This window comes from Pelodiscus sinensis, unplaced genomic scaffold (genome assembly GCF_049634645.1).
Source record: "Pelodiscus sinensis isolate JC-2024 unplaced genomic scaffold, ASM4963464v1 ctg102, whole genome shotgun sequence".
In the NCBI taxonomy this organism is placed as follows: Eukaryota; Metazoa; Chordata; order Testudines; family Trionychidae; genus Pelodiscus; species Pelodiscus sinensis.
In genome coordinates, this window is record NW_027466045.1 from 357,901 (window position 1) to 382,413 (window position 24,513).

The following is a 24,513-nucleotide window of genomic DNA, read 5'->3' on the forward strand; positions in this document are numbered from 1 at the left end:
AGCGGGGAGGCTCTGAGGGGACCTGGGGGAGTTGGGGAGACCCGGGGCAGCAGGGGGGGCTCTGAGGAGACCTGGGGGAGTTGGGGGGGCCCGGGGCAGCAGGGGGGGCTCTGAGGGGACCTGGGGGAGTTGGGGAGACCCGGGGCAGCAGGGGGGGCTCTGAGGAGACGTGGGGGAGTTGGGGAGACCCGGGGCAGCAGGGGGGGGCTCTGAGGAGACCTGGGGGAGTTGGGGGGGCCCGGGGCAGCGGGGAGGCTCTGAGGGGACCTGGGGGAGTTGGGGAGACCCGGGGCAGCAGGGGGGGCTCTGAGGAGACCTGGGGGAGTTGGGGGGGCCCGGGGCAGCGGGGAGGCTCTGGGGGGCCCCGGGGCAGCGGGGGGCCGGTCACTCGGCGAAGAGGCTGGCGAAGCGCGGGGGCCCGGGGGGGCCGGTCACTCGGCGAAGAGGCTGGCGAAGCTCTGGCGCAGCGAGCGGACGGACTCGGCCCGCGCCTCCTCCGGGCTAGCGCTGCCCCGCGCCGGCTCTGCAAGGGGGAAGGAGCTGGTCAGCGACTGGGATTTGCTGGGGGGGGGGGCGGGCAGTGGGGGGAGAGGAGGGGGGGAGAGAAAGACACGATTAATCCAGGCCTGGCGCCGCAGCAGGGGGGTGACTGGGGGCCCCCAGGACAGAGGGAGACGAGCAGCAGGAGAATGGAGACACCCCTGCCTTTAGCCCCCCCACTGGTCCCCCCCAGAACCCCCCAATCTAACCACTGCCCTCCAGGCCCCTCCAATCTAACCACTCCCCCCCAGGCCTCCCCATTCTAACCACTCCCCCCCACTGCCTCCCATTCTAACCACTCCACCTCACTGCCCTCCCAGAGCGGGGAGAGAACCCAGCAGTCTAGGGTGCCAGCGGCTCCCCCCGCTCTAACCACTAGCCCCCCCTCCTGTCCCAGAGCCTGGAGAGAACCCAGGAGTCCAGGCTGTCAGCTCCCTCTGCTCTACCCACTAGCCCCCACTCCCCTTCCAGAGCCAAGAGGGAACCCAGGCGCCCTGGGGCCAGGTACGGGGGGGGGCATGGGGGGGCCTTACTTCATCTGGGGCTGGGGCACCGGCAGCTCCGGGCTGGGCTTCTGAGCCACTTGGGGTTTCCCGTGTGCGGTGGGGGGGCGGCTGCCCCCCTGGGCGCTGGGCCGTGGCTGCTGGGTGGTGGGGGGTGCTGGGCGAGGCTGGGGGGCCCCCCGCTGGCTGGGGGGTGCCCCCTGGCTGCTCTGCCGAGGCTGTGCTCGCTGCTGGGCCCCTGGGGGGCGCTGCTGGGGGGGCTGCTGAGGCTGGGGGGGAGTCCCCCCGGACTTCGCCTGCAGCTGGGGGGACTGGCTCCCTGCTCCAGGGCTGGGCCCCCGCTGGGGCTGGGGGGCAGGCGTTGGCCCCCCGCCAGGCTGTGGGGCTCGGGGGCCTTGTGGGAGGCCAGGGCCCGGCTGGCGCTGCTGGGGCGGGCCCATGGGGCGCTGCTGGGGGGCGGTGGGGCTGGGCAGGCGCTGCTGAGGCAGGGGGCCACCCGGCTGGGGGGCCAGGCCCGAGAGCTGCTGCCCCTGGGGCGGGGGGCGCTGCTGAGCTGGGGGGCGCTGGGCCGGTGGCTGTGGTCCCCCTGAAAGAAAGAGAGAGACAATTAGTGGGGGGGCCGTGCTCTGGGGGCTTATTGGGGTGCACCGTGCTGTGGGGGGTAGGGGGCTCGTTGGGGGGTGCTGTGAGGAGCAGGAGGGTCAGTGGGGGGTGCCGTGCTGTGGGGGGCAGGGGGCTTGTTGGGGGGTGTGTGAGGAGCAGGAGGGTCAATGGGGGGCGCCGTGCTGTGGGGGGCAGGGGGCTCGTTGGAGGGTGCTGTGAGGAGTGGCAGGGTCAGTGGGGGGGCGCCGTGCTGTGGGGGGCATGGGGCTTGTTGGGGGGTGCTGTGAGGAGCAGGAGGGTTAATGGGGGGGCGCCGTGCTGTGGGGGGCAGGGGGCTTGTTGGGGGGTGCTGTGAGGAGCAGGAGGGTCAATGGGGGGCACCGTGCTGTGGGGGGCAGGGGGCTTGTTGGGGGGTGCTGTGAGGAGCAGGAGGGTCAGTGGGGGGGGCGCCGTGCTGTGGGGGGCAGGGGGCTCGTTGGAGGGTGCTGTGAGGAGCGGGAGGGTCAGTGGGGGGCGCCGTGCTATGGGGGGGCAGGGGGCTCGTTGGAGGGTGCTGTGAGGAGCGGGAGGGTCAGTGGGGGGCGCCGTGCTGTGGGGGGCAGGGGGCTCGTTGGGGGGTGCTGTGAGGAGCGGGAGGGTCAGTGGGGGGCGCCGTGCTATGGGGGGGCAGGGGGCTCGTTGGAGGGTGCTGTGAGGAGCGGGAGGGTCAGTGGGGGGGCGCCGTGCTATGGGGGGGCAGGGGGCTCGTTGGAGGGTGCTGTGAGGAGCGGGAGGGTCAGTGGGGGGGCGCCGTGCTGTGGGGGGCGGGCGGGGTCAGGGGCCGCTGTTTGCGACCCACCCTGCGGAGGGGGCCGTTGCTGCGCCGTGGGTCCTTGTCTCTGCCCAGCCGGGGTGCCCTGTGCCTGTAAGAGAAAAGGGGTGTCAGCTGGGGGGTGATGCAGGGAGGCGGCGACAGGGGAACTGCCCAGGACGGAATCTTTGTAAGGCTTCGTAGGAATCCAGCCAGTGCCTCAGTTTCCCTTGGCTGTCTGGGTAGGGGGGCGGGGTCAGGGCAGGGCGCTTCTGGGGCTGGGGCTCCCACACTAGGGAGGGGGTAGGAGTTCGGGGCAGGGCGTACCTGGGCCGGGGCCCCCCGCACCGGGGAGGGGGTGGGGGTTCGGGGCGTACCTGGGCCGGGGGTCCCCCTCACCGGGGAGGGGGTGGGGGTTCGGGGCGTACCTGGGCCAGGGCCCCCCGCACTGGGGAGGGGGTGGGGGTTCGGGGCGTACCCGGGCCAGGGCCCCCCGCACCGGGGAGGGGGTGGGGGTTCGGGGCGTACCTGGGCCGGGTGCACAGGAGGTTCGGGGCGTACCTGGGCCGGGGCCCCCCGCACCGGGGAGGGGGTGGGGGTTCGGGGCGTACCCGGGCCGGGGCCCCCCGCACGGGGGAGGGGGTGGGGGTTCGGGGCGTACCCGGGCCGGGGCCCCCCGCACCGGGGAGGGGGTGGGGGTTCGGGGCGTACCTGGGCCGGGGCCCCCCGCACGGGGGAGGGGGTGGGGGTTCGGGGCGTACCTGGGCCGGGGCCCCCCGCACCGGGGAGGGGGTGGGGGTTCGGGGCGTACCTGGGCCGGGGCCCCCCGCACGGGGGAGGGGGTGGGGGTTCGGGGCGTACCTGGGCCGGGGCCCCCCGCACGGGGGAGGGGGTGGGGGTTCGGGGCGTACCTGGGCCGGGGCCCCCCGCACCGGGGAGGGGGTGGGGGTTCGGGGCGTACCTGGGCCGGGGCCCCCCGCACCGGGGAGGGGGTGGGGGTTCGGGGCGTACCTGGGCCGGGGCCCCCCGCACGGGGGAGGGGGTGGGGGTTCGGGGCGTACCTGGGCCGGGGCCCCCCGCACGGGGGAGGGGGTGGGGGTTCGGGGCGTACCTGGGCCGGGGCCCCCCGCACCGGGGAGGGGGTGGGGGTTCGGGGCGTACCTGGGCCGGGGCCCCCCGCACCGGGGAGGGGGTGGGGGTTCGGGGCGTACCTGGGCCGGGGCCCCCCGCACGGGGGAGGGGGTGGGGGTTCGGGGCGTACCTGGGCCGGGGCCCCCCGCACCGGGGAGGGGGTGGGGGTTCGGGGCGTACCTGGGCCGGGGCCCCCCGCACGGGGGAGGGGGTGGGGGTTCGGGGCGTACCTGGGCCGGGGCCCCCCGCACCGGGGAGGGGGTGGGGGTTCGGGGCAGGACCTGCGCCATGCGCCCCAGAACCAACTCCACGATCAGCTGCTTGTCCTCGTCTTGCTGGTCCCCAATGAGGGGCATGGAGGAGCCGACGACCTGGGGGGGGACCGGGGCATTAGCGGCGGGGGGGGAGGCGCCCAGGCACCCGGGGCTCGGCGGGGACCCAGGCGTCCGGGGGCCCCTCCCGGCCCAGCCCCCCGGCGCCCACCTCGATGATGTGGTCGTGCCCGTCCTTGCCGTGCAGGGCCTCCACGGCGCAGATATCCAGCCCCCCGAAAATCTCCGAGCAGGTGTCGACCCACAGCCGGTACCTGGGGGGGCAGGGGGTGAGAGACCCCCCCAAACTCTGGGAACCCCCCATGACCCCTAGTCCCGCCCCCCCTCCTCACAGAGCCACTGTCCCCTCCTGCCCCCCCCAACCCCGCCCCCCCGGCTCTCCTCGTGGGACCCCCACGGAATCAACCAGACCCCTCCCCATCTCTACCTTTACCTAGCCCCGCCCCCAGCCCTGCCCCGCCCCCGCCAGCTACCTCTAGCCCCGCCCCAGGAAGCTCTGGCCCCGCCCCCTCTAGCCCCGCCCCGGGGGTCAGCACCCCTCACCTGTCGGACACCGCGATCTGCTCCAGCATGGCCGAGCCCGTGTTGGTTTTCCAGTTCCCCGACACCGAGGTCCTCCTAGGCCGAGATGGGGTGTTAGGGGGGCTGGTGTGGGGGGGGGCTCTCCAAGGCCATCAGAGCGGGGCGCGGGGGGGCCTTGGGGGGATCGGCGGGGCGCGGGGGGGTTTGGGGGGATCGGCGGGGCGCGGGGGGGCCTTGGGGGGATCGGCGGGGCGCGGGGGGGTTTGGGGGGATCGGCGGGGCGCGGGGGGGCCTTGGGGGGATCGGCGGGGCGCGGGGGGGCCTTGGGGGGATCGGTGGGGCGCGGGGGGGTTTGGGGGGATCGGCGGGGCGCGGGGGGGCCTTGGGGGGATCAGCGGGGCGCGGGGGGTTGGGGGGAGCTCTATCCCCAGGCACTCAGGGCTGGGGGCTGGGCAGGGGTATTCTCCCCAGAGGCAGTCAGGGCCAGGTGTGTGGGGGGGGGAGCTGTGGGGCAGAACAGGCAGTCAGGGCCGGCAGCGGAGTGGGGCCAGGCGCCATGGGGCAGGCTTGGGGCGCCGTGGGGCAGGGGGCTCGGCAGGAGCTGTATCCCCAGGCGACAGAGTGGGGCCCGGCACCGTGGGGCAGGCCTGGGCGCCGTGGGGCAGGGGGCTCGGCAGGAGCTCTATCCCCAGGCGACAGAGAGGGGCCTGGCGCCGTGGGGCAGGCCTGGGCGCCGTGGGGCAGGGGGCTTGGCAGGAGCTCTATCCCCAGGCGACAGAGTGGGGCCAGGCGCCATGGGGCAGGCCTGGGCGCCGTGGGGCAGGGGGCTCGGCAGGAGCTCTATCCCCAGGCGACAGAGAGGGGCCTGGCGCCGTGGGGCAGGCCTGGGCGCCGTGGGGCAGGGGGCTTGGCAGGAGCTCTATCCCCAGGCGACAGAGCGGGGCCAGGCGCCATGGGGCAGGCCTGGGCGCCGTGGGGCGGGGGCCCGGCAGGAGCTCTATCCCCAGGCGACAGAGCGGGGCCTGGCGCCGTGGGGCAGGCCTGGGCGCCGTGGGGCGGGGGGCTGGGCAGGAGCTCTATCCCCAGGCGACAGAGAGGGGCCCAGCACCGTGGGGCAGGCCTGGGCGCCGTGGGGCGGGGGCTCGGCAGGAGCTCTATCCCCAGGCGACAGAGTGGGGCCCGTCACCGTGGGGCAGGCCTGGGCGCCGTGGGGCGGGGGCCCGGCAGGAGCTCTATCCCCAGGCGACAGAGCGGGGCCTGGCGCCGTGGGGCAGGCCTGGGCGCCGTGGGGCAGGGGCTCGGCAGGAGCTCTATCCCCAGGCGACAGAGAGGGGCCCGGCGCCGTGGGGCAGGCCTGGGCGCCGTGGGGCAGGGGCTCGGCAGGAGCTCTATCCCCAGGCGACAGAGCGGGGCCTGGCGCCGTGGGGCAGGCCTGGGCGCCGTGGGGCGGGGGCGCGCACTCACATGTAAGCCTTGTAGTTGGTGCCGATTTTCTGGACGCGCAGGTCGTACTTGGCGTCGATGAAGGGCTCGGCCGTGGCGTACGTCCGGGTCAGCGCCACCACGCTGGCGATGTCCTGGAAGTCGTACTGGTTCCCCACCTTCACCTGGGGCAGGACGGGCAGGGTCAGACCCAGGCATGCTGAGGCTGGCATCTCACCCCATGGGTCCAGCCCAGCGTAGGGGGCTGCGATTCAGCTCAGCCCTCAAAAAGCATCACACACACCCCAAAAATCTCTCCCCCACCCAGAGGAAGAGCTTCCTGTTTTGCTTCAAAGGGGAGGGACTTCCTCCTTTGCCAGCAGGCCACATACTTAGAAAACAAACCCCGCCCCTCCTGGGAAGGACTTCCTGTTTTGGCAGCTCAGACTGACCAATGGGAAGAGATGGGGACCCTCCTCCTCTTCCCTTCCCTGGACCATTCAGTGTTTCCCACGGTCCCTCCTGCTCCGATCTCCTCCTCCCCCTAGTCATTCAGCGGGCCAGTGCAGGGGTGGGCTTAGGGGTCCTGCAAGTGGGCGGAGCACAGGGAGGAGAAGGCAGAGTGGGCGGGGCTGTTACCTTGCCCATTCCCGAGTGGGCGTGGCCCATCTTCACCACCACCGGGTACTTGGGGGAGGTCAGCTGCAGGGAGAAAGAGACAGTCGGGGAGATGGGGGACTGGTGATGCCCCTCGCTCCTGACCCACAGCCCGGTGCCATCCTACCCCTGCCCCCCAACTCGGCCAGGCACCCTCCCTGCCCCCAGACCTCTGTGTGAGGCCGGCCAGCCAGCTGTGGTTTCGGCTGCCCTCAGGCCAGGGTGTCTGTTTCTGATTCCAGCCTGGCTCCCTGCCCGTCTGCCGTGGCCTGGCACCACCCACTCCTTCCGGGAATGATGGGATATAAATGTAAATCCCCCACCCACCCCCGAGCCAGACACAGCCCGTCCCCGAGCCCCCCCCAGGTAAGACCCCCCCAGGTAAACCCCGCCCCCCACGCCCGTGTCAGCAGGCCGGCCGTACCTCTGCTCCAGTCCTGCCGTGCCCTGGCGACCCCTCTCAGCTGGGATGCCTCCCAGCCTCTCCCCCACCATAGCACTAACCACTAGGCTCCACTCCCCAGCGCAAACCCAGGCGTGCTGGCTCCCGGCCGCCTCTCTGCCGTGGGCCCCACTCCACGACCAGAGAGACGAGTTGCCTTTAGCTGGCATCCTACTCAGACATCACGGGGCCGGAGCCGCCAGGGGTCAAGAGACAGAAAAAATTTCTCACGGACTTCGGTAAATGTTTATGAAAGGAAATAGCATCAGGAGATGCGTCGGCGCTGGAGCCAGTTCTCTTCCCGCTTCTGAGTGCAGCCACCTCTGGGGTGGGGCCGCTGGGAAGAGCTGCGGATAACGTCATGGGTGGACGGCTCGCCTGGCGCGGAGATGCAGCCGGCTGTGGGGCAGAGCGGCTGGGAACCGCGGCGTATCCCGCCGTGTGGGAACGGCTCGCCCTGCGCGGAAGTGCGACCGCCTCTGGGGTGGGGGCAGCTGGGAACAGCTTGTGAGGGGTTGCGTTCGCTGTTTGCGGGTTGTGTTGCATGTGATTTCTCGCGGCTTCTGCATGTGCGTATGCACGCCTCAGTTTCCCTGGGCACTGCACCGGCGCCCGGCTGGGGAGGGGCATTTTAGGTGTGACTCACTGAGAGGAGGTTGCCCCGGCTCAGCACAAACCCAGTGACCCAGGCCCTATCGTGACCTGAGCCTGGCATGGGGGCATGGCCAGGTGACCCCTTTTGGCCCGGAAGCTTGATACAGGGGGAAGTTGCTGGGTATGTGTCTCCCTGGTTTGGCGCAGGGCCCGGTGGCTCCCCGCCCCTCGGTGAGGCTGGTGGCAGCGGTGGGATGGATTGCGTCCCCATGGACGGAGCCTCCTGCAGTGAGTGCTTGGGCACAGTAGGAAGAGGCGGGGGCCCGGGGCAGTGCCAGGAGGCTGCCCCACAACTAGAAGGACCCAGCGCCGACGAGCTGGGATGGAGACTGCTCCTGCCAGACTGGGACATGGCGGGGTCCCAGCTGAGGCTCTGACCCTCCCCAGGCCCCGGGCTGAGTGAGCCTGCTCAGTTCAGTCCCAAAGCCGGGGGGGGGGGGGGGGGGGCGGTCTGGACCCATGGCCTGGCTTTGCCCCCGTCCTGGCGCTGATGGATGTGTGAGTGAGGCCGGTTGTGAAAGGAGCCAGCTGGGAGGGAATCCTGGGGGGGGGAGGGGGGGACTGGCCCCACTTCCCCAAGTGCAGGGATGAGTCACCCCGCCCCGACACGCCTGTCTCACTTCCTGCCAGTGGTGTTGGGAAACCCAGACTTTCTCTGGAAATGTGACCCACACGTGCCTTTCTCCGCCCCACACAGCCCTTCCCGATCCCCCCCGCCTGCCCCTGAACCCATACGGCCCCCCTACACCCCAGCACGGTACCCCAGCTGCCCCCAAGCCCTTGCAGCCCCCGATGCCCCAGCAGGGCACCTCACCTGCCCCCAAACCCCAAACAGCCTCCCAGCAACCCAGCCTTCCCTCAGCCTCCCAGCCTGCCCCCAAACCCCATACAGCCTCCCGACACCCCAGCACCGCACCCTGTCTGCCCCAACCCCAAACAGCCCCCCAACAACCCAGCCTTCCCTCAGCCTCCCAGCCTGCCCCCAAACCCCATACAGCCTCCCGACACCCCAGCACCACACCCCACCTGCCCCCAAATCCCATACAGTCCCCTGACACCCCAGCATGGCACCTGCCTGTCCCCAGACTCTATACAGCCCCCCCAACACCCCAGCCTTCTGCATCCCCCTAGCCTGCCCCAAACCGTATATAGCCCCCCCAACAACCCAGTCTTCCCCAGCCTCCCAGCCTGCCCCCAAACCTCATACAGCCTCCCGACACCCCAGCACCGCACCCTGCCTGCCCCCAAACCCTCTACAGCCCCCCGACACCCCAGCATGGCACCCGCCTGCCCAACCCCATACAGCCCCCTGACAACCCAGCACCGCACCCTGCCTGCCCCCGAGCCCCATACAGACCCCCAACAACCCAGCATGGCACCCACCTGTCCCCAGACCCTGTACAGCCCCCCGACACCCCAGCATGGCACCCCGCCTGCCCCGAAGTCCTATACAACCCCCCGACACCGCAGCCTGGCCCCAAACCCTATACAGCCCCTGCCTTCCCTGATCCCCCCAGCCTGCACCTGATCCCCCATGCACCCTACCCTCAACTTCCCCTCCAGCCAGCCCCCCCCAGCCCCACATATGCCCTGTCCCCAGTTTTCACCTAGTCAGGCCCCTGACTTCCGCTTATCCTGTCCTGGAATCTCCCAGCCTGAGCCCCTGGAGCACAACGCACAACCAGCCCCTGACGTCCACACAGCTCCTGCCCCACGCCCAGGCCCCCTTGCTCTGACCACTAGACCCCCCAAGCCGGGGACAGAACCCAGGAATGCGGCCTCTCAGCCCCCACTCTGAGCTCCCTGTGGTGGGGGAAGGTCACTGAGTCCCCAGGGTGAATCACCCCTTGGCTACGCAGCCCCGCCCCACAGCGCAGCCCCACTGACGCAGCTAGCACGAGCAGTGAGCTAAGCACCGGGGGCAGGGAGAGGGCAGCGGGGCCCAGCACGTTACCCTATGGGGGGGCTGAACACCCCTGTGGAACCGGGACCCCTGCTGGCCCGTGTCTGACCCCCCCAGCACCCCGTCCCCTGCTGAGCCCTGTCTGACCCCCCACCCCGTGGCACCGTGCCCCCTGCTGGCCCCTGTCTGACCCCCCACCCCGTGGCACGTGCCCCCTGCTGGCCCCTGTCTGACTCCCCCGGCACCCCGCCCCCTGCTGGCCCTGTCTGATCCCCCCACCCTGTGGCACCGTGCCCCTGCTGGCCCCTGTCTGACACCCCCCCAGCACCGCGCCCCCTGCTGGGCCCTATCTGACTCCCCCGGTACCCCGCCCCCTGCTGGGTCCTGTCTGACCCTCCACCCCGTGGCACCGTGAACCCCTGCTGGCCCCTGTCTGACTCCCCCGGCACTGCGCCCCCTGCTGGGCCCTGTCTGACACCCCCCCAGCACTGCACCCCCTGCTGGGCCCTATCTGACTCCCCCGGTAACCCGCCCCCTGCTGAGCCCTGTCTGACCCCCCACCCCGTGGCACCGTGCCCCTGCTGGGCCCCGTCTGACCTGCCCCCCCCTCCTGCGGCACTGCGCCCCCTGCTGGGCCCCGTCTGACCTCCTCCTCCCCCCCCCCCGCACTGCGCCCCCTGCTGGCCCCTGCCCGCACTGCGCCCCCTGCTGGCCCCTGTCTGACACCCCCCCAACACTGCGCCCCCTGCTGGACCCTGTCTGACACCCCCCCCAACACTGCGTCCCCTGCTGGGCCCTGTCTGCCCCCCCCCCGGCACTGCGCCCCCTGCTGGCCCCTGTCTGACACCCCCCCAACACTGCGCCCCCTGCTGGGCCCTGTCTGCCCCCCCCCGCGGCACTGCGCCCCCTGCTGGGCCCTGTCTGATCCCCACTCCCGCGGTACTGCGCCCCCTGCTGGCCCCTGTCTGACACCCCCCCCAACACTGCGCCCCCTGCTGGGCCCTGTCTGCCCCCCCCCCCCGGCACTGCGCCCCCTGCTGGGCCCTGTCTGATCCCCCCCCCCCCGCAGTACTGCGCCCCCTGCTGGCCCCTGTCTGACCTCCTCCCCCCCGGCACTGCGCCCCCTGCTGGCCCCTGTCTGACCCCCCTCCCCCGGCACTGCGCCCCCTGCTGGCCCCTGTCTGACACCCCCCCAACACTGCGCCCCCTGCTGGGCCCTGTCTGCCCCCCCCACCCCGGCACTGCGCCCCTGCTGGGCCCTGTCTGCCCCCCCCCGCGGCACTGCGCCCCCTGCTGGGCCCTGTCTGATCCCCACTCCCGCGGTACTGCGCCCCCTGCTGGCCCCTGTCTGACACCCCCCCCCAACACTGCGCCCCCTGCTGGGCCCTGTCTGCCCCCCCCGGCACTGCGCCCCCTGCTGGGCCCTGTCTGATCCCCCCCCCGCAGTACTGCGCCCCCTGCTGGCCCCTGTCTGACCTCCTCCCCCCCGGCACTGCGCCCCCTGCTGGCCCCTGTCTGACCCCCCTCCCCCGGCACTGCGCCCCCTGCTGGCCCCTGTCTGACCCCCCCTCCCCCGGCACTGCGCCCCCTGCTGGCCCCTGTCTGATCCCCCAAGCCCACTGCCCACCCCGTACAGCCCAGCGCCCCCTGTCTGCCCCCCAAACCGCCGGGCGGCCCCTGCAGCTCTGGCCCCTTCCCCTGCAGCCCGGTTCTTGCTCGCCCCCCAGATTCCCACCCTGCCGCCCCCCGCTACCGAGAACCCGCCGCGGATGCTGACTCATCACAGCCCCCCATGGGGTGTCCTGGGGGGGAGCTGAGGCCCTGCCCCCCTCCCTGCCCCGCACTGAGCCAGGGACGTCAGAGACACTCCCCCCTGACATCACCCTCCCCCCGCCCCGCGCGGCGGCAGGAAAGGGGGGGCGGCGGGCCGCGGGGTTATATAGCGCAGCCCGCGGGCTCAGCCAGGCAGCGCCGACCCGACACCCCCAGCCAGCCTGTCCCACGGCCCAGGTAGGAGCGGGGCCCCCGCCCTCCGCTACCCCCGGGATGGGCCGCCCGCCCCCTCCCCCGCTCTCCGGTACCCCCGGGATGGGCCGCCCGCCCCCTCCCCCGCCCTCCGCTACCCCCGTGGTACCCCCCGGAACTCCGGGGCACCCCTCAGCCTTCCCTGCCCTCTGTTAGCCCCCCACCGGGGTACCCCGCCCGCCCCGGCCCTGGGCTACACCCCCCCAGGCCCTCCCCCCCCGGGACACCCCACCCGCCATGGCCCTGGGCTACACCCCTCCGGCCCTCCCCCCCCGGGGTATCCCGCCCGGCCCGGACTTACTGCTGGTTCCCCCCCCCCCCCCATTTCTAACTTCTGACAGAGAAACCCGCAGCCCTGCCGGTGCCCCTCACTTCCCCCCCCCCCGCCCCGTCTGGAGGCCCAGGCTGGGCCAAAGCGGAATCTGCTGGCAGGGGCCGGGGTGCAGTAGGGGAGCCCCCCGCTGGGAGGGGCCCGGCTGGGTGATGGGGGGGGGTCTCCATCTCTCCTGGGTCTAACCAGCCCCATCTCCCCCCAGATTGCTCCATCCAGCCGCACCATGAGCCCTGTGGCCTCCAACCGGCTGCTGGCCGGCGCCATCCTCGTCCTGGCGCTGGCGGACCCCACGGCCGCCTGCAGCTGCGCCCCCGAGCACCCCCAGACGGCGTTCTGCCAGGCCGACGTGGGTGAGTCGCCCCCGCCCCCTCCGAGCCCCCCACCCTGCCCCCCAGCACCCCCAGACGGCGTTCTGCCAGGCCGACGTAGGTGAGTCGCCCCCGCCCCCTCCGAGCCCCCCAGCCTGCCCCCCAGCACCCCCAGACGGCGTTCTGCCAGGCCGACGTAGGTGAGTCGCCCCCGCCCCCTCTGAGCCCCCCACCCTGCCCCCCAGCACCCCCAGACGGCGTTCTGCCAGGCCGACGTAGGTGAGTCGCCACTGCCCCCTCCGAGCCCCCCAGCCTGCCCCCCAGCACCCCCAGACGGCGTTCTGCCCGGCCGACGTAGGTGAGTCGCCCCCGCCCCCTCTGAGCCCCCCACTCTGCCCCCCAGCACCCCCAGACGGCGTTCTGCCAGGCCGACGTAGGTGAGTCGCCCCCGCCCCCTCCGAGCCCCCCACCCTGCCCCCCAGCACCCCCAGACGGCGTTCTGCCAGGCCGACGTGGGTGAGTCGCCCCCGCCCCCTCCGAGCCCCCCACCCTGCCCCCCAGCACCCCCAGACGGCGTTCTGCCAGGCCGACGTAGGTGAGTCGCCCCCGATCCCCAAATGCCCCTCCCCCAGTACAGTTTCCCCTCCTTAAAATTTTTGTAGCTCCCCAAACATCTGCCAGACACTCTTGTTCCTCCCCCAGAGCTGGAAGCCCCACCCGCAGTGGGGCCCCGGGCCAAGCAGGGCGCGCTCCCCCCGCCCTGCGCCCCTGTGGCTGGAAAGGCCTAGAGGTAATTCTGGGGGTGAGGATCCTCCACCCTCCAAGGCAGAGACCCCAAGAGTCCAGGAGGGGGCCCCCCACGCCGCAGCCAGTGGCAGGCCAGAATCTGGTGGGTCTCGATCCTGTGGGTTGGGAGACTGGGGGTGTCCTGACCCCCTTCTCTGTGCCGTGCAGTGGTTCGGGCCCGGTTCGTGAGGGCCACGCCGCAGAGCCACAACGGCAGCAGCGAGACGTCGGTGCCGTGGGTCCGCTACGAGATCAAACCCTCCAAGGTAGGTGCCCCCACCTCTCCACCCCCAGAGATCCCCCCTCCGCACCCCATGGCGCCCTCTGCTGGGAGAGCCTGGGGTGGAGCAGCTAGGCGCTCCCCCTGTAACCCACCTGCCTCAGCCCCACAGCGCCCCCTGCTGCTCCGGCTGAGATAGGCAGGCGCTCCCCCCAGCCAGCCAGCTCCCTTCCCTGCTCCCCACAGCGCCCCCTGCTGGGCCAGGCCAGGCTGGGGTAGGCAGGAGCTCCACCCCACACACACACAGCCAGCCTCTACCCCCCCCCTCCGGCGCCCCCTGCTGGGCCAGGCCAGGCCCCCCCAGCCAGCCCCCCCCGGCACCCCCTGCTGGGCCAGGCAGGAGCTCCCCCCACACACACAGCCAGCCCCCACCCCATGGCGCCCCCTGCTGGGCCAGGCCAGGCTGGGGTAGGCAGGCGCTCCCCCATGCCAGCCCCCACCCCTCCGGCACCCCCTGCTGCTCTGACACATGTCCCCCCACAGACCTACAAGGGAGTTCAGTCCGTGGGGGACGTGCGGTTCCTGTACACCCCGGCCCTGGAGAGCGTCTGTGGATACCTGCACCTGGCCCCCCTGAAGGAGGAGGAGTACCTCATCATGGGTAAGGCATCGCCAGCCCCGGCCTGGATACCCCAATACCCCCAGGCTCCTCGACCCCCAGGCCACCAAGTTTCAGTCCCCCTCTGCTAGTCTATGGGGCCTAGAGGGCACTGAGGGGCCTGCAGTCACTATGGGGCCTTGGGAGGGCTGGGGGTCATTATGGGGCTTTGGGGACACTGGGGGTTGCTATTTGGTACTCGGGGTCGCTTTGGGGGGGCTGGAGGTTGCTATGAGGTTTGGGGACACGGGGTCGCTATGGGGTGCTGGGGGTTACTATGTGGCTTTGGAGGGCTGGGGGTCGCTATGGGGCTTTGGGGACACTGGGAGTTGCTATGGGGATTCGGGGCGCTGGGGGTCACTATGGGGCCTTGGGAGGGCTGGAAGTTGCTATATGGTGCTGGGGGTCACTAAGGGGGTTTGGGGGCACTGGGGGCCACTATGGAGTTTAGGGGGGCTAGGGGCTATGGAGATTTGAGGGGCTGGAGGGTCACTATGGTGCTGTGGGGTCATTATGGGGTTTTGGGGGGCTGGGGGCTATGGGTATTTGGGGGCTGGGAATTGCTATGGGGCTTTGGGAGACCGTGGGATATTGGGAAGCTGGGGGATCACTATGGGGGGCTGGGGGTCACTATGGGGCTTTGGGGAGGCTATGGGGTTTTGGGGGTCTGGGGGGTCGCTTTGGAGGGTTGGGGGTCATTATGGGGCTTTGGGGACCTAGCAGTCACTTTGGGAGGCTGGGGGGGTTGCTATGGGGCTTTGGGGGGCTATGGGGCTTTGGGGGGCACCGGGGGTTGCTATGGGGCTTTGGGGGACACTGGGGCTTTGGGGGGCACTGGGGGTTGCTATGGGGCTTTGGGGGGCTATGGGGTTTTGGGGGGCACTGGGGGTTGCTATGGGGCTTTGGGGGGCACTGGGGGTTGCTATGGGGCTTTGGGGGGCTGGAGGTCACTATGGACCGCTGTACCAGCCCCTCCCTCTGTCTTTCCCCCCAGCCAAGTGGCAGGACCAGCGCCTGATGATCTCCACCTGCTCCTTCGTGCGCCCTTGGGCCCGCGTCTCCCCCAGCCAGCGCCGCGGGATCAGCCAGGCCTACGCGGGGGGCTGCGCCTGCGAAGTGAGTCCTGGGGTGTGGGAGCAGGGAGATGAGGGGAGGGGGGCAGATTTGGGGACTTGGGAGGCGGAGTCTCTGAGGGCGGGATCTACGAGGGGTGGGCGTGGCTCCCTCCAGCCCCGCCCCTGATTCCCAATGCGGTGGGCTGGGGCGAAGGGAGGGGGCATTCGGGGGCGGGGCCTGATGGGGTGGGTGGAGCCTGTGGGTGGGCGTGGCCGCCTCTAACCCAGCTCTCTGCCCAGGTGGTGCCCTGTAACTCCCTGCCCTGTGCGGTGTCGGGCGATGCCCAGTGCCTCTGGACCGACGGACTGCTGGACCGGAGCTGGCAGGGGCCCCAGGCCAAGCGCCTGGCCTGTCTGCCTCGCCCCAGCCAGGGGGCGCCCCCCAGCGCCGACCCCTTCTGCACCTGGGAGACCCTCAAGGGCAGCCAGGCCGAGTCGCTGCTCAAGGTGGCCCGGAGCCGGGCGCAGTGACCCCCCAACACGCCGGACCCCCGGACTGTGACCCCCCAAGCGCTCCCGACCCCCAGCCTGAGCTGCTAGGCGCCGACCTCCCCCCGGAATGGGGGGTGTGAGCCCCTCCGAGACAGGAGTGGGGAGGCCTTCCCCGAGAGCGACGTACTGGAAAGGGGAGGCAAAAGGGGGGGTCACCCCTCCCCCCGACTCTCCCCAATCTTTGAGGGCTCTGACTTGTGTTGTTTTGCTGAGTTTGATTCTTAAATACAGAAAATTCCTGAGACGCAGATTTGCACCATTGTCTGATGGGGGGGGGCAGGGGCTGGGAAGCGGGGGGGCCAGGGCTGGGGGGGGAGGGGCGCAGACATACCAGCCCCTTGCATTGAGATCTACCACAGCTTCTCCTGGCACATCTGGGGACCCCAGGCACCGCCCTATGCCCTGGTCCCCAGCCACCCACCTGCACCCCGATCCCTGGCGGTCCCATCGCCCCCAATCCTGAGCGCTCACATTACATGCCCCATAAGCCGTGGGGCTCAGGGAGCCCGGGGGGGGCCAGGCCAGACCCAGCCTCATCTTTTCCCCCCTTGGTTGCCCCCAGACTGCAGCCAGTGGACTCCCCCTTGCAAGTAAGGGGTCATGGCCCCATGGCCCAGAGCAGCCTTGGAGGGGGGGGACTCCTGAGCCCTGGGCACCTGCCCTATGCCCAACCCCTCCCCCCCAGCTCTGCCCAAGCCCTGCCAGTCAGCCCCCTGCACCCCCCCAGCCCCCCATGCGGAGCCCAGCACCCCACTCACCATCTCCCGGTGGTTGGGGTAGAAGGTTTGTTCGATGAGCGGGAATTCCTCTGCGCCCAACTTCCGGCGCAGCCGCACCAGCTGCGCAAACTGGGGGTGGGGGGGGAACATGTGAGGGGGCGCAGAACCCTGCCCCCCACCTCCCAGCTTCATTCCAGCCTCCCTGCCCCACATCAGCCCCACAGCCCCCCCCATTGCAACCCACTGGCTCCCCCATTCCCCACAGCTGCCTGCTGACCCCCCTTGTCCCCTGATTACCCCACAGCTACCCACCGCCCCCCCCTCACCCCCCGCGGGCGCTCACCACCCAGGGCTTGTCGCAGAAGTTGTAGATGGAGTGCAGGGAGTTGAGGCTCGGCACGCCGGCGTACTGCAGCCCGATCACCAGCCCCCGGTGGTCCCCCCCCGGAGCCGTGCTGTTGGCGTGCTGCCGCACCAGCACGAAGTCGGGGTGCACCGTCCTGGGGAGTGGGGCAGGGGTTAGACACAAGGCCTGGCCCCCCCACAGGGCCACCTGCACCCCACTCACCCCCCCACCCTCTTGCCCCCCAGGGAAGAGCCCTGCCCCCTCCATTCCCCCTGGAAACATCCCCCCACTCCCATGCACCGGACTAGCTGGGGGAACGCAGGGCAAAGGATCTGGGGGGCCCCCAGCCATCCCCCTCCCTGCTTGGCCAGGGCACACCCCGTGGCTCCAGGCTGGCCAGCCCCCATTTCCTGCTGCCCCGGCCTGCCCCCTTACCTCACCATCTTGACCCCATTCCGCAGCACCTCCAAATCCACCGAGAAGGCCCCGTTGGCCTGGGCCACCATGTTCAGCTCCGAGAACTCGGCCTGCGGGGGACGGGACAGGAGTCACCCCATGGAAGTGATGGAGCCCCCCCTTCTCCCCCGACACCTCACTGACTCCCCCCAGCACTGCCCCACACCAGCCCCCTGGCCCCCCAAAATGCCCCCCCAATCCCATGAGGCCCAGACCCACCTGTTCTACCCGCACCTCAACGTCACCATGAATCTTCTTGCCCTTGAATAATTTAGCCCTGGAAGAGAGAGATGGGGGGTGCGGTGGGTGTTAGCAGGCCTGCCCGTGCCTCAGTTTCCCCACACCAGTGTCAGGGGAGCAGCCTAAGAGCAGGAGACACGTGGCGGCCGATTTGGGGGGCCTGGCCAGCCCCCTCTTGCCCTGGGGGTCCCCTGAGTGCTGGAAACCTAGACGAGGCACTGGGGGACCTGACACTGACCCATGGCCCCCGCAGGCCTGGGGCAGAGCCGGGGGGCTCCAAGGAGCAGTGCCAGAGCTGGGGTGTTGCGCCTGGCCTGGGGGTCCGGGCCTGATGAAGAGACGGGACCCACAGAGCAGACCCGTCCCCTGCCGCAGCGTGTCCCCCTCTGAATCCCAGCCCAGGGCCCCCTGCCCAGCCCCCACGCTGCTCCCCACAGCCCAGCGCCCCCTGAGCAGCCCCGCGCCCCCTGCCCAGCCCCCACCCTGCTCCCCACAGCCCAGTGCCCCCTGCCCAGCCCCCACCCTGCTCCCCACAGCCCAGCACGCCCTGCCCAGCCCTCACCCTGCTCCCCACAGCCCGGCACCCCCTGCCCAGCCCCCACCCTGCTCCCCACAGCCCGGCGCCCCCTGCCCAGCCCCCACCCTGCTCCCCACAGCCCGGCGCCCCCTGCCCAGCCCCCACGCTGCTCCCCACAGCACAGCACCCCCTGAACAGCCCCCACGCTGCTCCCCACAGCACAGCACCCCCTGCCCAGCCCCCATCCTGCTCCCCACAGCCCGGCGCCCCCTGCCCAGCCCCCACCCTGCTCCCCACAGCCCAGCGCCCCCTGAGCAGCCCCGCGCCCCCTGCCCAGCCCCCACCCTGCTCCCCACAGCCCAGTGCCCCCTGCCCAGCCCCCACGCTGCTCCCCACAGCCCAGCGCCCCCTGAGCAGCCCCCACCCTGCTCCCCACAGCCCAGCGCCCCCTGAACAGCCCCCACCCTGCTCCCCACAGCCCAGCGCCCCCTGAGCAGCCCCCACCCTGCTCCCCACAGCCCAGCGCCCCTGAACAGCCCCCACCCTGCTCCCCACAGCCCAGCACCCCCTTCCCAGCCCCCACGCTGCTCCCCACAGCCCAGCGCCCCCTGAGCAGCCCCCACCCTGCTCCCCACAGCCCAGCGCCCCCTGAACAGCCCCCACCCTGCTCCCCACAGCCCAGCACCCCCTTCCCAGCCCCCACGCTGCTCCCCACAGCCCAGCGCCCCCTGAACAGCCCCCACCCTGCTCCCCACAGCCCAGCGCCCCCTGAATAGCCCCCACGCTGCTCCCCACAGCCCAGGGCCCCCTTCCCAGCCCCCACGCTGCTCCCCACAGCCCAGGGCCCGCTGCCCAGCCCCCACCCTGCTCCCCACAGCCCAGCGCCCCCTGCCCAGCCCCCACGCTGCTCCCCACAGCCCGGCACCCCTGCCCAGCCCCCACGCTGCTCCCCACAGCCCGGCACCCCCTGCCCAGCCCCCACGCTGCTCCCCACAGCCCAGGGCCCCCTGCCCAGCCCCCACCCTGCTCCCCACAGCCCAGGGCCCCCTGCCCAGCCCCCACCCTGCTCCCCACAGCCCGGCGCCCCCTGCCCAGCCCCCACCCTGCTCCCCACAGCCCAGCGCCCCTGAACAGCCCCCACGCTGCTCCCCACAGCCCGGCGCCCCCTGCCCAGCCCCCACCCTGCTCCCCACAGCCCAGCGCCCCTGAACAGCCCCCACCCTGCTCCCCACAGCCCAGGGCCCCCTGCCCAGCCCTCACCCTGCTCCCCACAGCCCGGCGCCCCCTGCCCAGCCCCCACCCTGCTCCCCACAGCCCGGCGCCCCCTGCCCAGCCCCCACGCTGCTCCCCACAGCCCAGCGCCCCCTGAACAGCCCCCACCCTGCTCCCCACAGCCCAGCGCCCCCTGCCCAGCCCCCACGCTGCTCCCCACAGCCCAGAGCCCCCTGCCCAGCCCCCACCCTGCTCCCCACAGCCCAGGGCCCCCTGCCCAGCCCCCACCCTGCTCCCCACAGCCCAGGGCCCCCTGCCCAGCCCCCACGCTGCTCCCCACAGCACAGCGCCCCCTGAACAGCCCCCACCCTGCTCCCCACAGCCCAGAGCCCCCTGCCCAGCCCCCACCCTGCTCCCCACAGCCCAGCGCCCCCTGCCCAGCCCCCGCGCTGCTCCCCACAGCCCAGGGCCCCCTGCCCAGCCCCCACGCTGCTCCCCACAGCCCGGCGCCCCCTGCCCAGCCCCCACCCTGCTCCCCACAGCCCAGGGCCCCCTGCCCAGCCCCCACGCTGCTCCCCACAGCCCGGCACCCCCTTCCCAGCCCCCACGCTGCTCCCCACAGCCCAGGGCCCCCTGCCCAGCCCCCACCCTGCTCCCCACAGCCCAGCGCCCCCTGAACAGCCCCCACCCTGCTCCCCACAGCCCGGCACCCCCTTCCCAGCCCCCACCCTGCTCCCACAGCCCAGGGCCCCCTGCCCAGCCCCCACGCTGCTCCCCACAGCCCAGGGCCCCCTGCCCAGCCCCCACGCTGCTCCCCACAGCCCAGCGCCCCCTGCCCAGCCCCCACGCTGCTCCCCACAGCCCAGCACCCCCTGAACAGCCCCCACCCTGCTCCCCACAGCCCAGAGCCCCCTGCCCAGCCCCCACGCTGCTCCCCACAGCCCAGCACCCCCTGAACAGCCCCCACCCTGCTCCCCACAGCCCAGGGCCCCCTGAACAGCCCCCACCCTGCTCCCCACAGCCCGGCACCCCCTGCCCAGCCCCCACGCTGCTCCCCACAGCCCAGGGCCCCCTGCCCAGCCCCCACCCTGCTCCCCACAGCCCAGCGCCCCCTGAACAGCCCCCACGCTGCTCCCCACAGCCCGGCACCCCTGCCCAGCCCCCACCCTGCTCCCCACAGCCCAGCGCCCCCTGAACAGCCCCCACGCTGCTCCCCACAGCCCAGCGCCCCCTGCCCAGCCCCCACGCTGCTCCCCACAGCCCAGGGCCCCCTTCCCAGCCCCCACGCTGCTCCCCAAAGCCCAGCGCCCCCTGAACAGCCCCCACGCTGCTCCCCACAGCCCAGCGCCCCCTGAACAGCCCCCACGCTGCTCCCCACAGCCCAGGGCACCCTGCCCAGCCCCCACCCTGCTCCCCACAGCCCGGCGCCCCCTGCCCAGCCCCCACGCTGCTCCCCACAGCCCAGCGCCCTCTGCCCAGCCCCCACCCTGCTCCCCACAGCCCAGTGCCCCCTTCCCATCCCCCACCCTGCTCCCCTAGTGGGGGGGGTGCAGCGTCCAAAGGGAGTGGTGTGGGCGGCAGGAAGGGGGGGGAATTCCCTGTAGTTAGAGACAGAAAAGCTGAGCGCTCAGTGCCAGTGTCTCCATTTCAGCTCGGCCCTGAGTCAGCACCAGCCACTTGGCTCACGGCAGAGCCGGGCCCAGCGCCACGAGCCGCACAACACAGAGCCCCGAGAACCCAGGCGCCCTGGCCCCCAGCCCCCTGCTCTGACCACTAGCCCCCACTCCCCTCCCTGGGCCCAGGAGAGAACCCAGGCGCCCTGGCCCCCAGCCCCCTGCTCTGACCACTAGCCCCCACTCCCCTCCCTGGGCCCAGGAGAGAACCCAGGCGCCCTGGCCCCCAGCCCCCTGCTCTGACCACTAGCCCCCACTCCCCTCCCTGGGCCCAGGAGAGAACCCAGGCGCCCTGGCCCCCAGCCCCCTGCTCTGACCACTAGCCCCCTCTCCCCTCCCTGGGCCCAGGAGAGAACCCAGGCGCCCTGGCCCCCAGCCCCCCTGCTCTGACCACTAGCCCCCACTCCCCTCCCTGGGCCCAGGAGAGAACCCAGGCGCCCTGACCCCCAGCCCTCTGCTCTGACCACTAGCCCCCTCTCCCCTCCCTGGGCCCAGGAGAGAACCCAGGCGCCCTGGCCCCCAGCCCCCCTGCTCTGACCACTAGCCCCCACTCCCCTCCCTGGGCCCAGGAGAGAACCCAGGCGCCCTGACCCCCAGCCCTCTGCTCTGACCACTAGCCCCCTCTCCCCTCCCTGGGCCCAGGAGAGAACCCAGGCGCCCTGACCCCCAGCCCTCTGCTCTGACCACTAGCCCCCTCTCCCCTCCCTGGGCCCAGGAGAGAACCCAGGCGCCCTGGCCCCCTGCCCCCTGCTCTGACCACTAGCCCCCTCTCCCCTCCCTGGGCCCAGGAGAGAACCCAGGCGCCCTGGCTCCCAGCCCCCCTGCTCTGACCACTAGCCCCCTCTCCCCTCCCTGGGCCCAGGAGAGAACCCAGGCGCCCTGGCCCCCAGCCCCTTGCTCTGACCACTAGCCCCCTCTCCCCTCCCTGGGCCCAGGAGAAAACCCAGGCGCCCTGACCCCCAGCCCTCTGCTCTGACCACTAGCCCCCTCTCCCCTCCCTGGGCCAAGGAGAGAACCCAGGCGCCCTGGCCCCCAGCCCCCTGCTCTGACCACTAGCCCCCTCTCCCCTCCCTGGGCCCAGGAGAGAACCCAGGCGCCCTGGCCCCCAGCCCCCCTGCTCTGACCACTAGCCCCCACTCCCCTCCCTGGGCCCAGGAGAGAACCCAGGCGCCCTGACCCCCAGCCCTCTGCTCTGACCACTAGCCCCCTCTCCCCTCCCTGGGCCCAGGAGAGAACCCAGGCGCCCTGGCCCCCTGCCCCCTGCTCTGACCACTAGCCCCCTCTCCCCTCCCTGGGCCCAGGAGAGAACCCAGGCGCCCTGGCTCCCAGCCCCCCTGCTCTGACCACTAGCCCCCTCTCCCCTCCCTGGGCCCAGGAGAGAACCCAGGCGCCCTGGCCCCCAGCCCCCTGCTCTGACCACTAGCCCCCTCTCCCCTCCCTGGGCCCAGGAGAAAACCCAGGTGCCCTGACCCCCAGCCCTCTGCTCTGACCACTAGCCCCCTCTCCCCTCCCTGGGCCCAGGAGAGAACCCAGGCGCCCTGGCCCCCAGCCCCCCTGCTCTGACCACTAGCCCCCACTCTCCTCCCTGGGCCCAGGAGAGAACCCAGGTGCCCTACCCCCGCCACACACAACCACTAGACCCAAGTGCCCTTGCAGAGCCGGGAAGGGGACCCAGGAGTCCTGACCCCCAGCCCCTGCCTACTGAAGGGGGGGAGCAACTGGGGTCAGTGCCCCTCCCTGCACCAGAGGTCCCTGGCTGGGCAGGTTACCCTGCTTTAATTCCTTCCGGCCCAGCCCCGAAGGCCAGTTAGGGTGGGCACATCCCATGACCCCCCCCCCGTCCCTCCCCACTTCCCAACAGGCCAGGGGGAGCCACCCTTGGGTGGTCACCCCCAGACACAGCCTCACCCCCAATATCCCTGCCCCCCAAACCTCCCCAAACTCACTGAGAAGTGGGCATAGATGTATGGGGCAGCAGGGAGGGGGAGGGACAGGGCAATGGGGCAGTGGGGGAGGGGAAGGACAGGGGGAAGAGGCAGCGGGGGAGGGGGAGAGATGGGGGAATGGGGCAGCGGGGGAGGGGAGGTTTGGGGCAATGGGGCAGGAGAGAAGTTATGGGGGAGGGGGTGCCTGCGGCGTTGGCAGCAGTGACTAAGCAGAGGGATGGTCACCGGGAGATTTGGGGTGCCGGTAGCCAGGGCTGAGCAGAAGGATGCAGGCTGGGGGAAGGGGATAGACAGACGGATGGACAGGAACATGGAGGGACTGCTGCTGGTTGGGGGATGGGCTGAGGGGACAGGAGGGGGAAAGGTATGGGACAGATGGACAGACAGACAGGCGAGGTGGACAGATGGATGGATGGATGGATGGATGGATGGATGGATGGGCAGTTGGCTAAAAGGATGGAGAGATGGTTGGCTGGATGGACCAATGGATGGACAGGTGGCTGGATAAACAGACCGGTGGATGGATGGACAGATGGCCGGATGCGTGGACGGATGAACTGATGGCCTGATGGCTGGACGCGTGGATGGATGGATGGCCGGACGTGTGGACGGATGAACTGATGGCTGGCCGGATGGATGGATGGATGGCCAGATGGATGGATGGATGGATGAACTGATGGATGGCTGGCCGGATGGATGGATGGCTGGCCGGATGGATGGCTGGATGGCCGGACGCGTGGACGGATGAACTGCTGGCTGGCTGGACAGGCAGGCGGACACGGGGATGGGTGAACTGATGGCTGGCCGGATGGATGGATGGATGGACGGATGGCTGGCTGGACAGGCAGGTGGACACAGGGATGGACAGCTGTTTGCCCCCAGCCCTTCCCCAGCTGCTCACCAGTCGGTGCCTGGCTCATCGATGACCAGGAGTGTCCGGCTGCGCCCGGCGCCCCCCGCGCCACTGCCCACCACCTGCTCGCTGAAGGTGGCCGCGGCAGCCGCCGTCGTCTGCTTCACGGCGTTGGAGAGGGACGAGAAGAACCCGCCGCCCCCGCTGCCGGCCCCGGGGCTGGGGGCAGCCGCGGGGCGCTCGGCCGGGGAGACGCTGCCCGGGGAGGGGGCCGGCGAGGGGGCGCCGGGGGGCGGTGGCGGGGGCTGAGGCCGCTGCAGATCCGTCATGTAGCCGTTGGGAAGGTTGGCCATGAAGTTACTGTCCGAGAGGCGTCGCCGCAGGTAATTCATCCTGGGGCCGCTGCAGGGGGCTGTGCCTATAGCAGTCCTATAGGGCCGGGGCGGGCTCCCTCCAGGGCAAGCGAGGGCTCTGCCAGTAGGGAAGGGGTCTGCGCGCTCTCCAGACTGGGGCTCCCCTATGGGCTGTTGCTATAGGGGAAGGGCTGTCCTGAAGGGCATTCGCTCACTTTCTCTATGAGGAGCCTTTTCTATAGGCGCCAGCTGTCTACAGGGACATCTCTTAGGAGGAGCCTCTTCTGTGGGTGAAGGTCTTTCCGGACGGGAGAATTTACTCTATAGGGGCCTTCTGTAGGGTCTCTTGCTCTCGGGCAGGGGTGTTTGGGGGGCTCTCCCTGGGGAAAGGGGTGTCTATAGAAGGGATGTCTACAGAGGAACGGGGGTCTGTAGAGGAAGGGTGTGTATGGGGCTCTCTGGAGGTGAAGGGGTGCCTATAGGGGAGGGAGGGGGCTATAGGGCCTGGGTCCCTATAGGGGAAGGAGGGGGTTCTATGGGGAAGGGGGTCTATAAGGGAGGGGGCTATTGGGGGTGTCTGGCTCCCCCAGCCAGCACCCTTCTCTAGGGGCTGCCTGGCTCCCTATAGGGGATCTATGGGGCCCGCACCTCGGGCTCTCTGAGGCAGACCCGGCGGCTCCCGAGTCCCGGAGTCATATGAGCGCAGCAGCAGCTGGACCAGCCCAGATACCCGGACACCTCCCCACACGTCTCCGGGAATT

The 24,513-nt window shown here is 71.5% G+C and overlaps 2 protein-coding genes across 4 annotated transcripts; one reads left to right on the forward strand and one right to left on the reverse strand.

The window, feature by feature from the left end:
• Positions 1 to 283: 283 nt before the first annotated feature.
• On the reverse strand, positions 284 to 24,505 carry SYN1 (synapsin I). Of its 2 annotated transcripts, none has more exons than XM_075918581.1 (13): positions 23,448 to 24,505; positions 17,178 to 17,235; positions 16,938 to 17,029; positions 16,500 to 16,656; positions 16,196 to 16,285; positions 6,483 to 6,545; positions 5,886 to 6,028; positions 4,443 to 4,517; positions 4,051 to 4,153; positions 3,798 to 3,938; positions 2,485 to 2,548; positions 1,074 to 1,629; positions 284 to 561 (listed from the first exon to the last, which is right to left on the reverse strand). In XM_075918581.1, exons 1-13 carry the CDS (start codon positions 23,789 to 23,791, stop codon positions 432 to 434), a joined length of 2,016 nt encoding a protein of 671 aa, XP_075774696.1. In that variant the 5' UTR covers positions 23,792 to 24,505; the 3' UTR covers positions 284 to 431. The 2 variants fall into 2 exon arrangements, with proteins under 2 accessions (XP_075774696.1, XP_075774697.1); XM_075918582.1 differs by having other exon boundaries at positions 368 to 523.
• TIMP1 (TIMP metallopeptidase inhibitor 1) lies at positions 4,455 to 15,681 on the forward strand. 2 transcript variants are annotated; one of them, XM_075918583.1, is made up of 6 exons: positions 4,455 to 4,511; positions 12,061 to 12,208; positions 13,121 to 13,218; positions 13,716 to 13,833; positions 14,825 to 14,946; positions 15,186 to 15,681. In XM_075918583.1, the coding sequence occupies exons 1-6, from the start codon at positions 4,470 to 4,472 to the stop codon at positions 15,414 to 15,416; spliced, it is 759 nt and encodes a 252-aa protein (XP_075774698.1). In that variant the 5' UTR covers positions 4,455 to 4,469; the 3' UTR covers positions 15,417 to 15,681. The 2 variants fall into 2 exon arrangements, with proteins under 2 accessions (XP_075774698.1, XP_075774699.1); XM_075918584.1 differs by lacking the exon at positions 4,455 to 4,511 and adding an exon at positions 11,354 to 11,509.
• Positions 24,506 to 24,513: the final 8 nt, after the last annotated feature.

Excerpts from the sequence above, each read along its gene's own strand:
- TIMP1 (XM_075918583.1), top strand. The coding sequence starts at position 4,470 with ATGGCCGAGCCCGTGTTGGTTTTCCAGTTCCCCGACACCGAG. Across the intron at positions 13,219-13,715 it reads ACGAGATCAAACCCTCCAAG|ACCTACAAGGGAGTTCAGTC; the intron begins GTAGGTGCCCCC and ends GTCCCCCCACAG. Across the intron at positions 14,947-15,185 it reads CGGGGGGCTGCGCCTGCGAA|GTGGTGCCCTGTAACTCCCT; the intron begins GTGAGTCCTGGG and ends CTCTCTGCCCAG.
- SYN1 (XM_075918581.1), bottom strand. The coding sequence starts at position 23,791 with ATGAATTACCTGCGGCGACGCCTCTCGGACAGTAACTTCATGGCCAAC. Across the intron at positions 17,236-23,447 it reads GATGAGCCAGGCACCGACTG|GGCTAAATTATTCAAGGGCA; the intron begins GTGAGCAGCTGG and ends TCTCTCTTCCAG. Across the intron at positions 6,546-16,195 it reads ACCCCAACCACCGGGAGATG|CTGACCTCCCCCAAGTACCC; the intron begins GTGAGTGGGGTG and ends TTCTCCCTGCAG.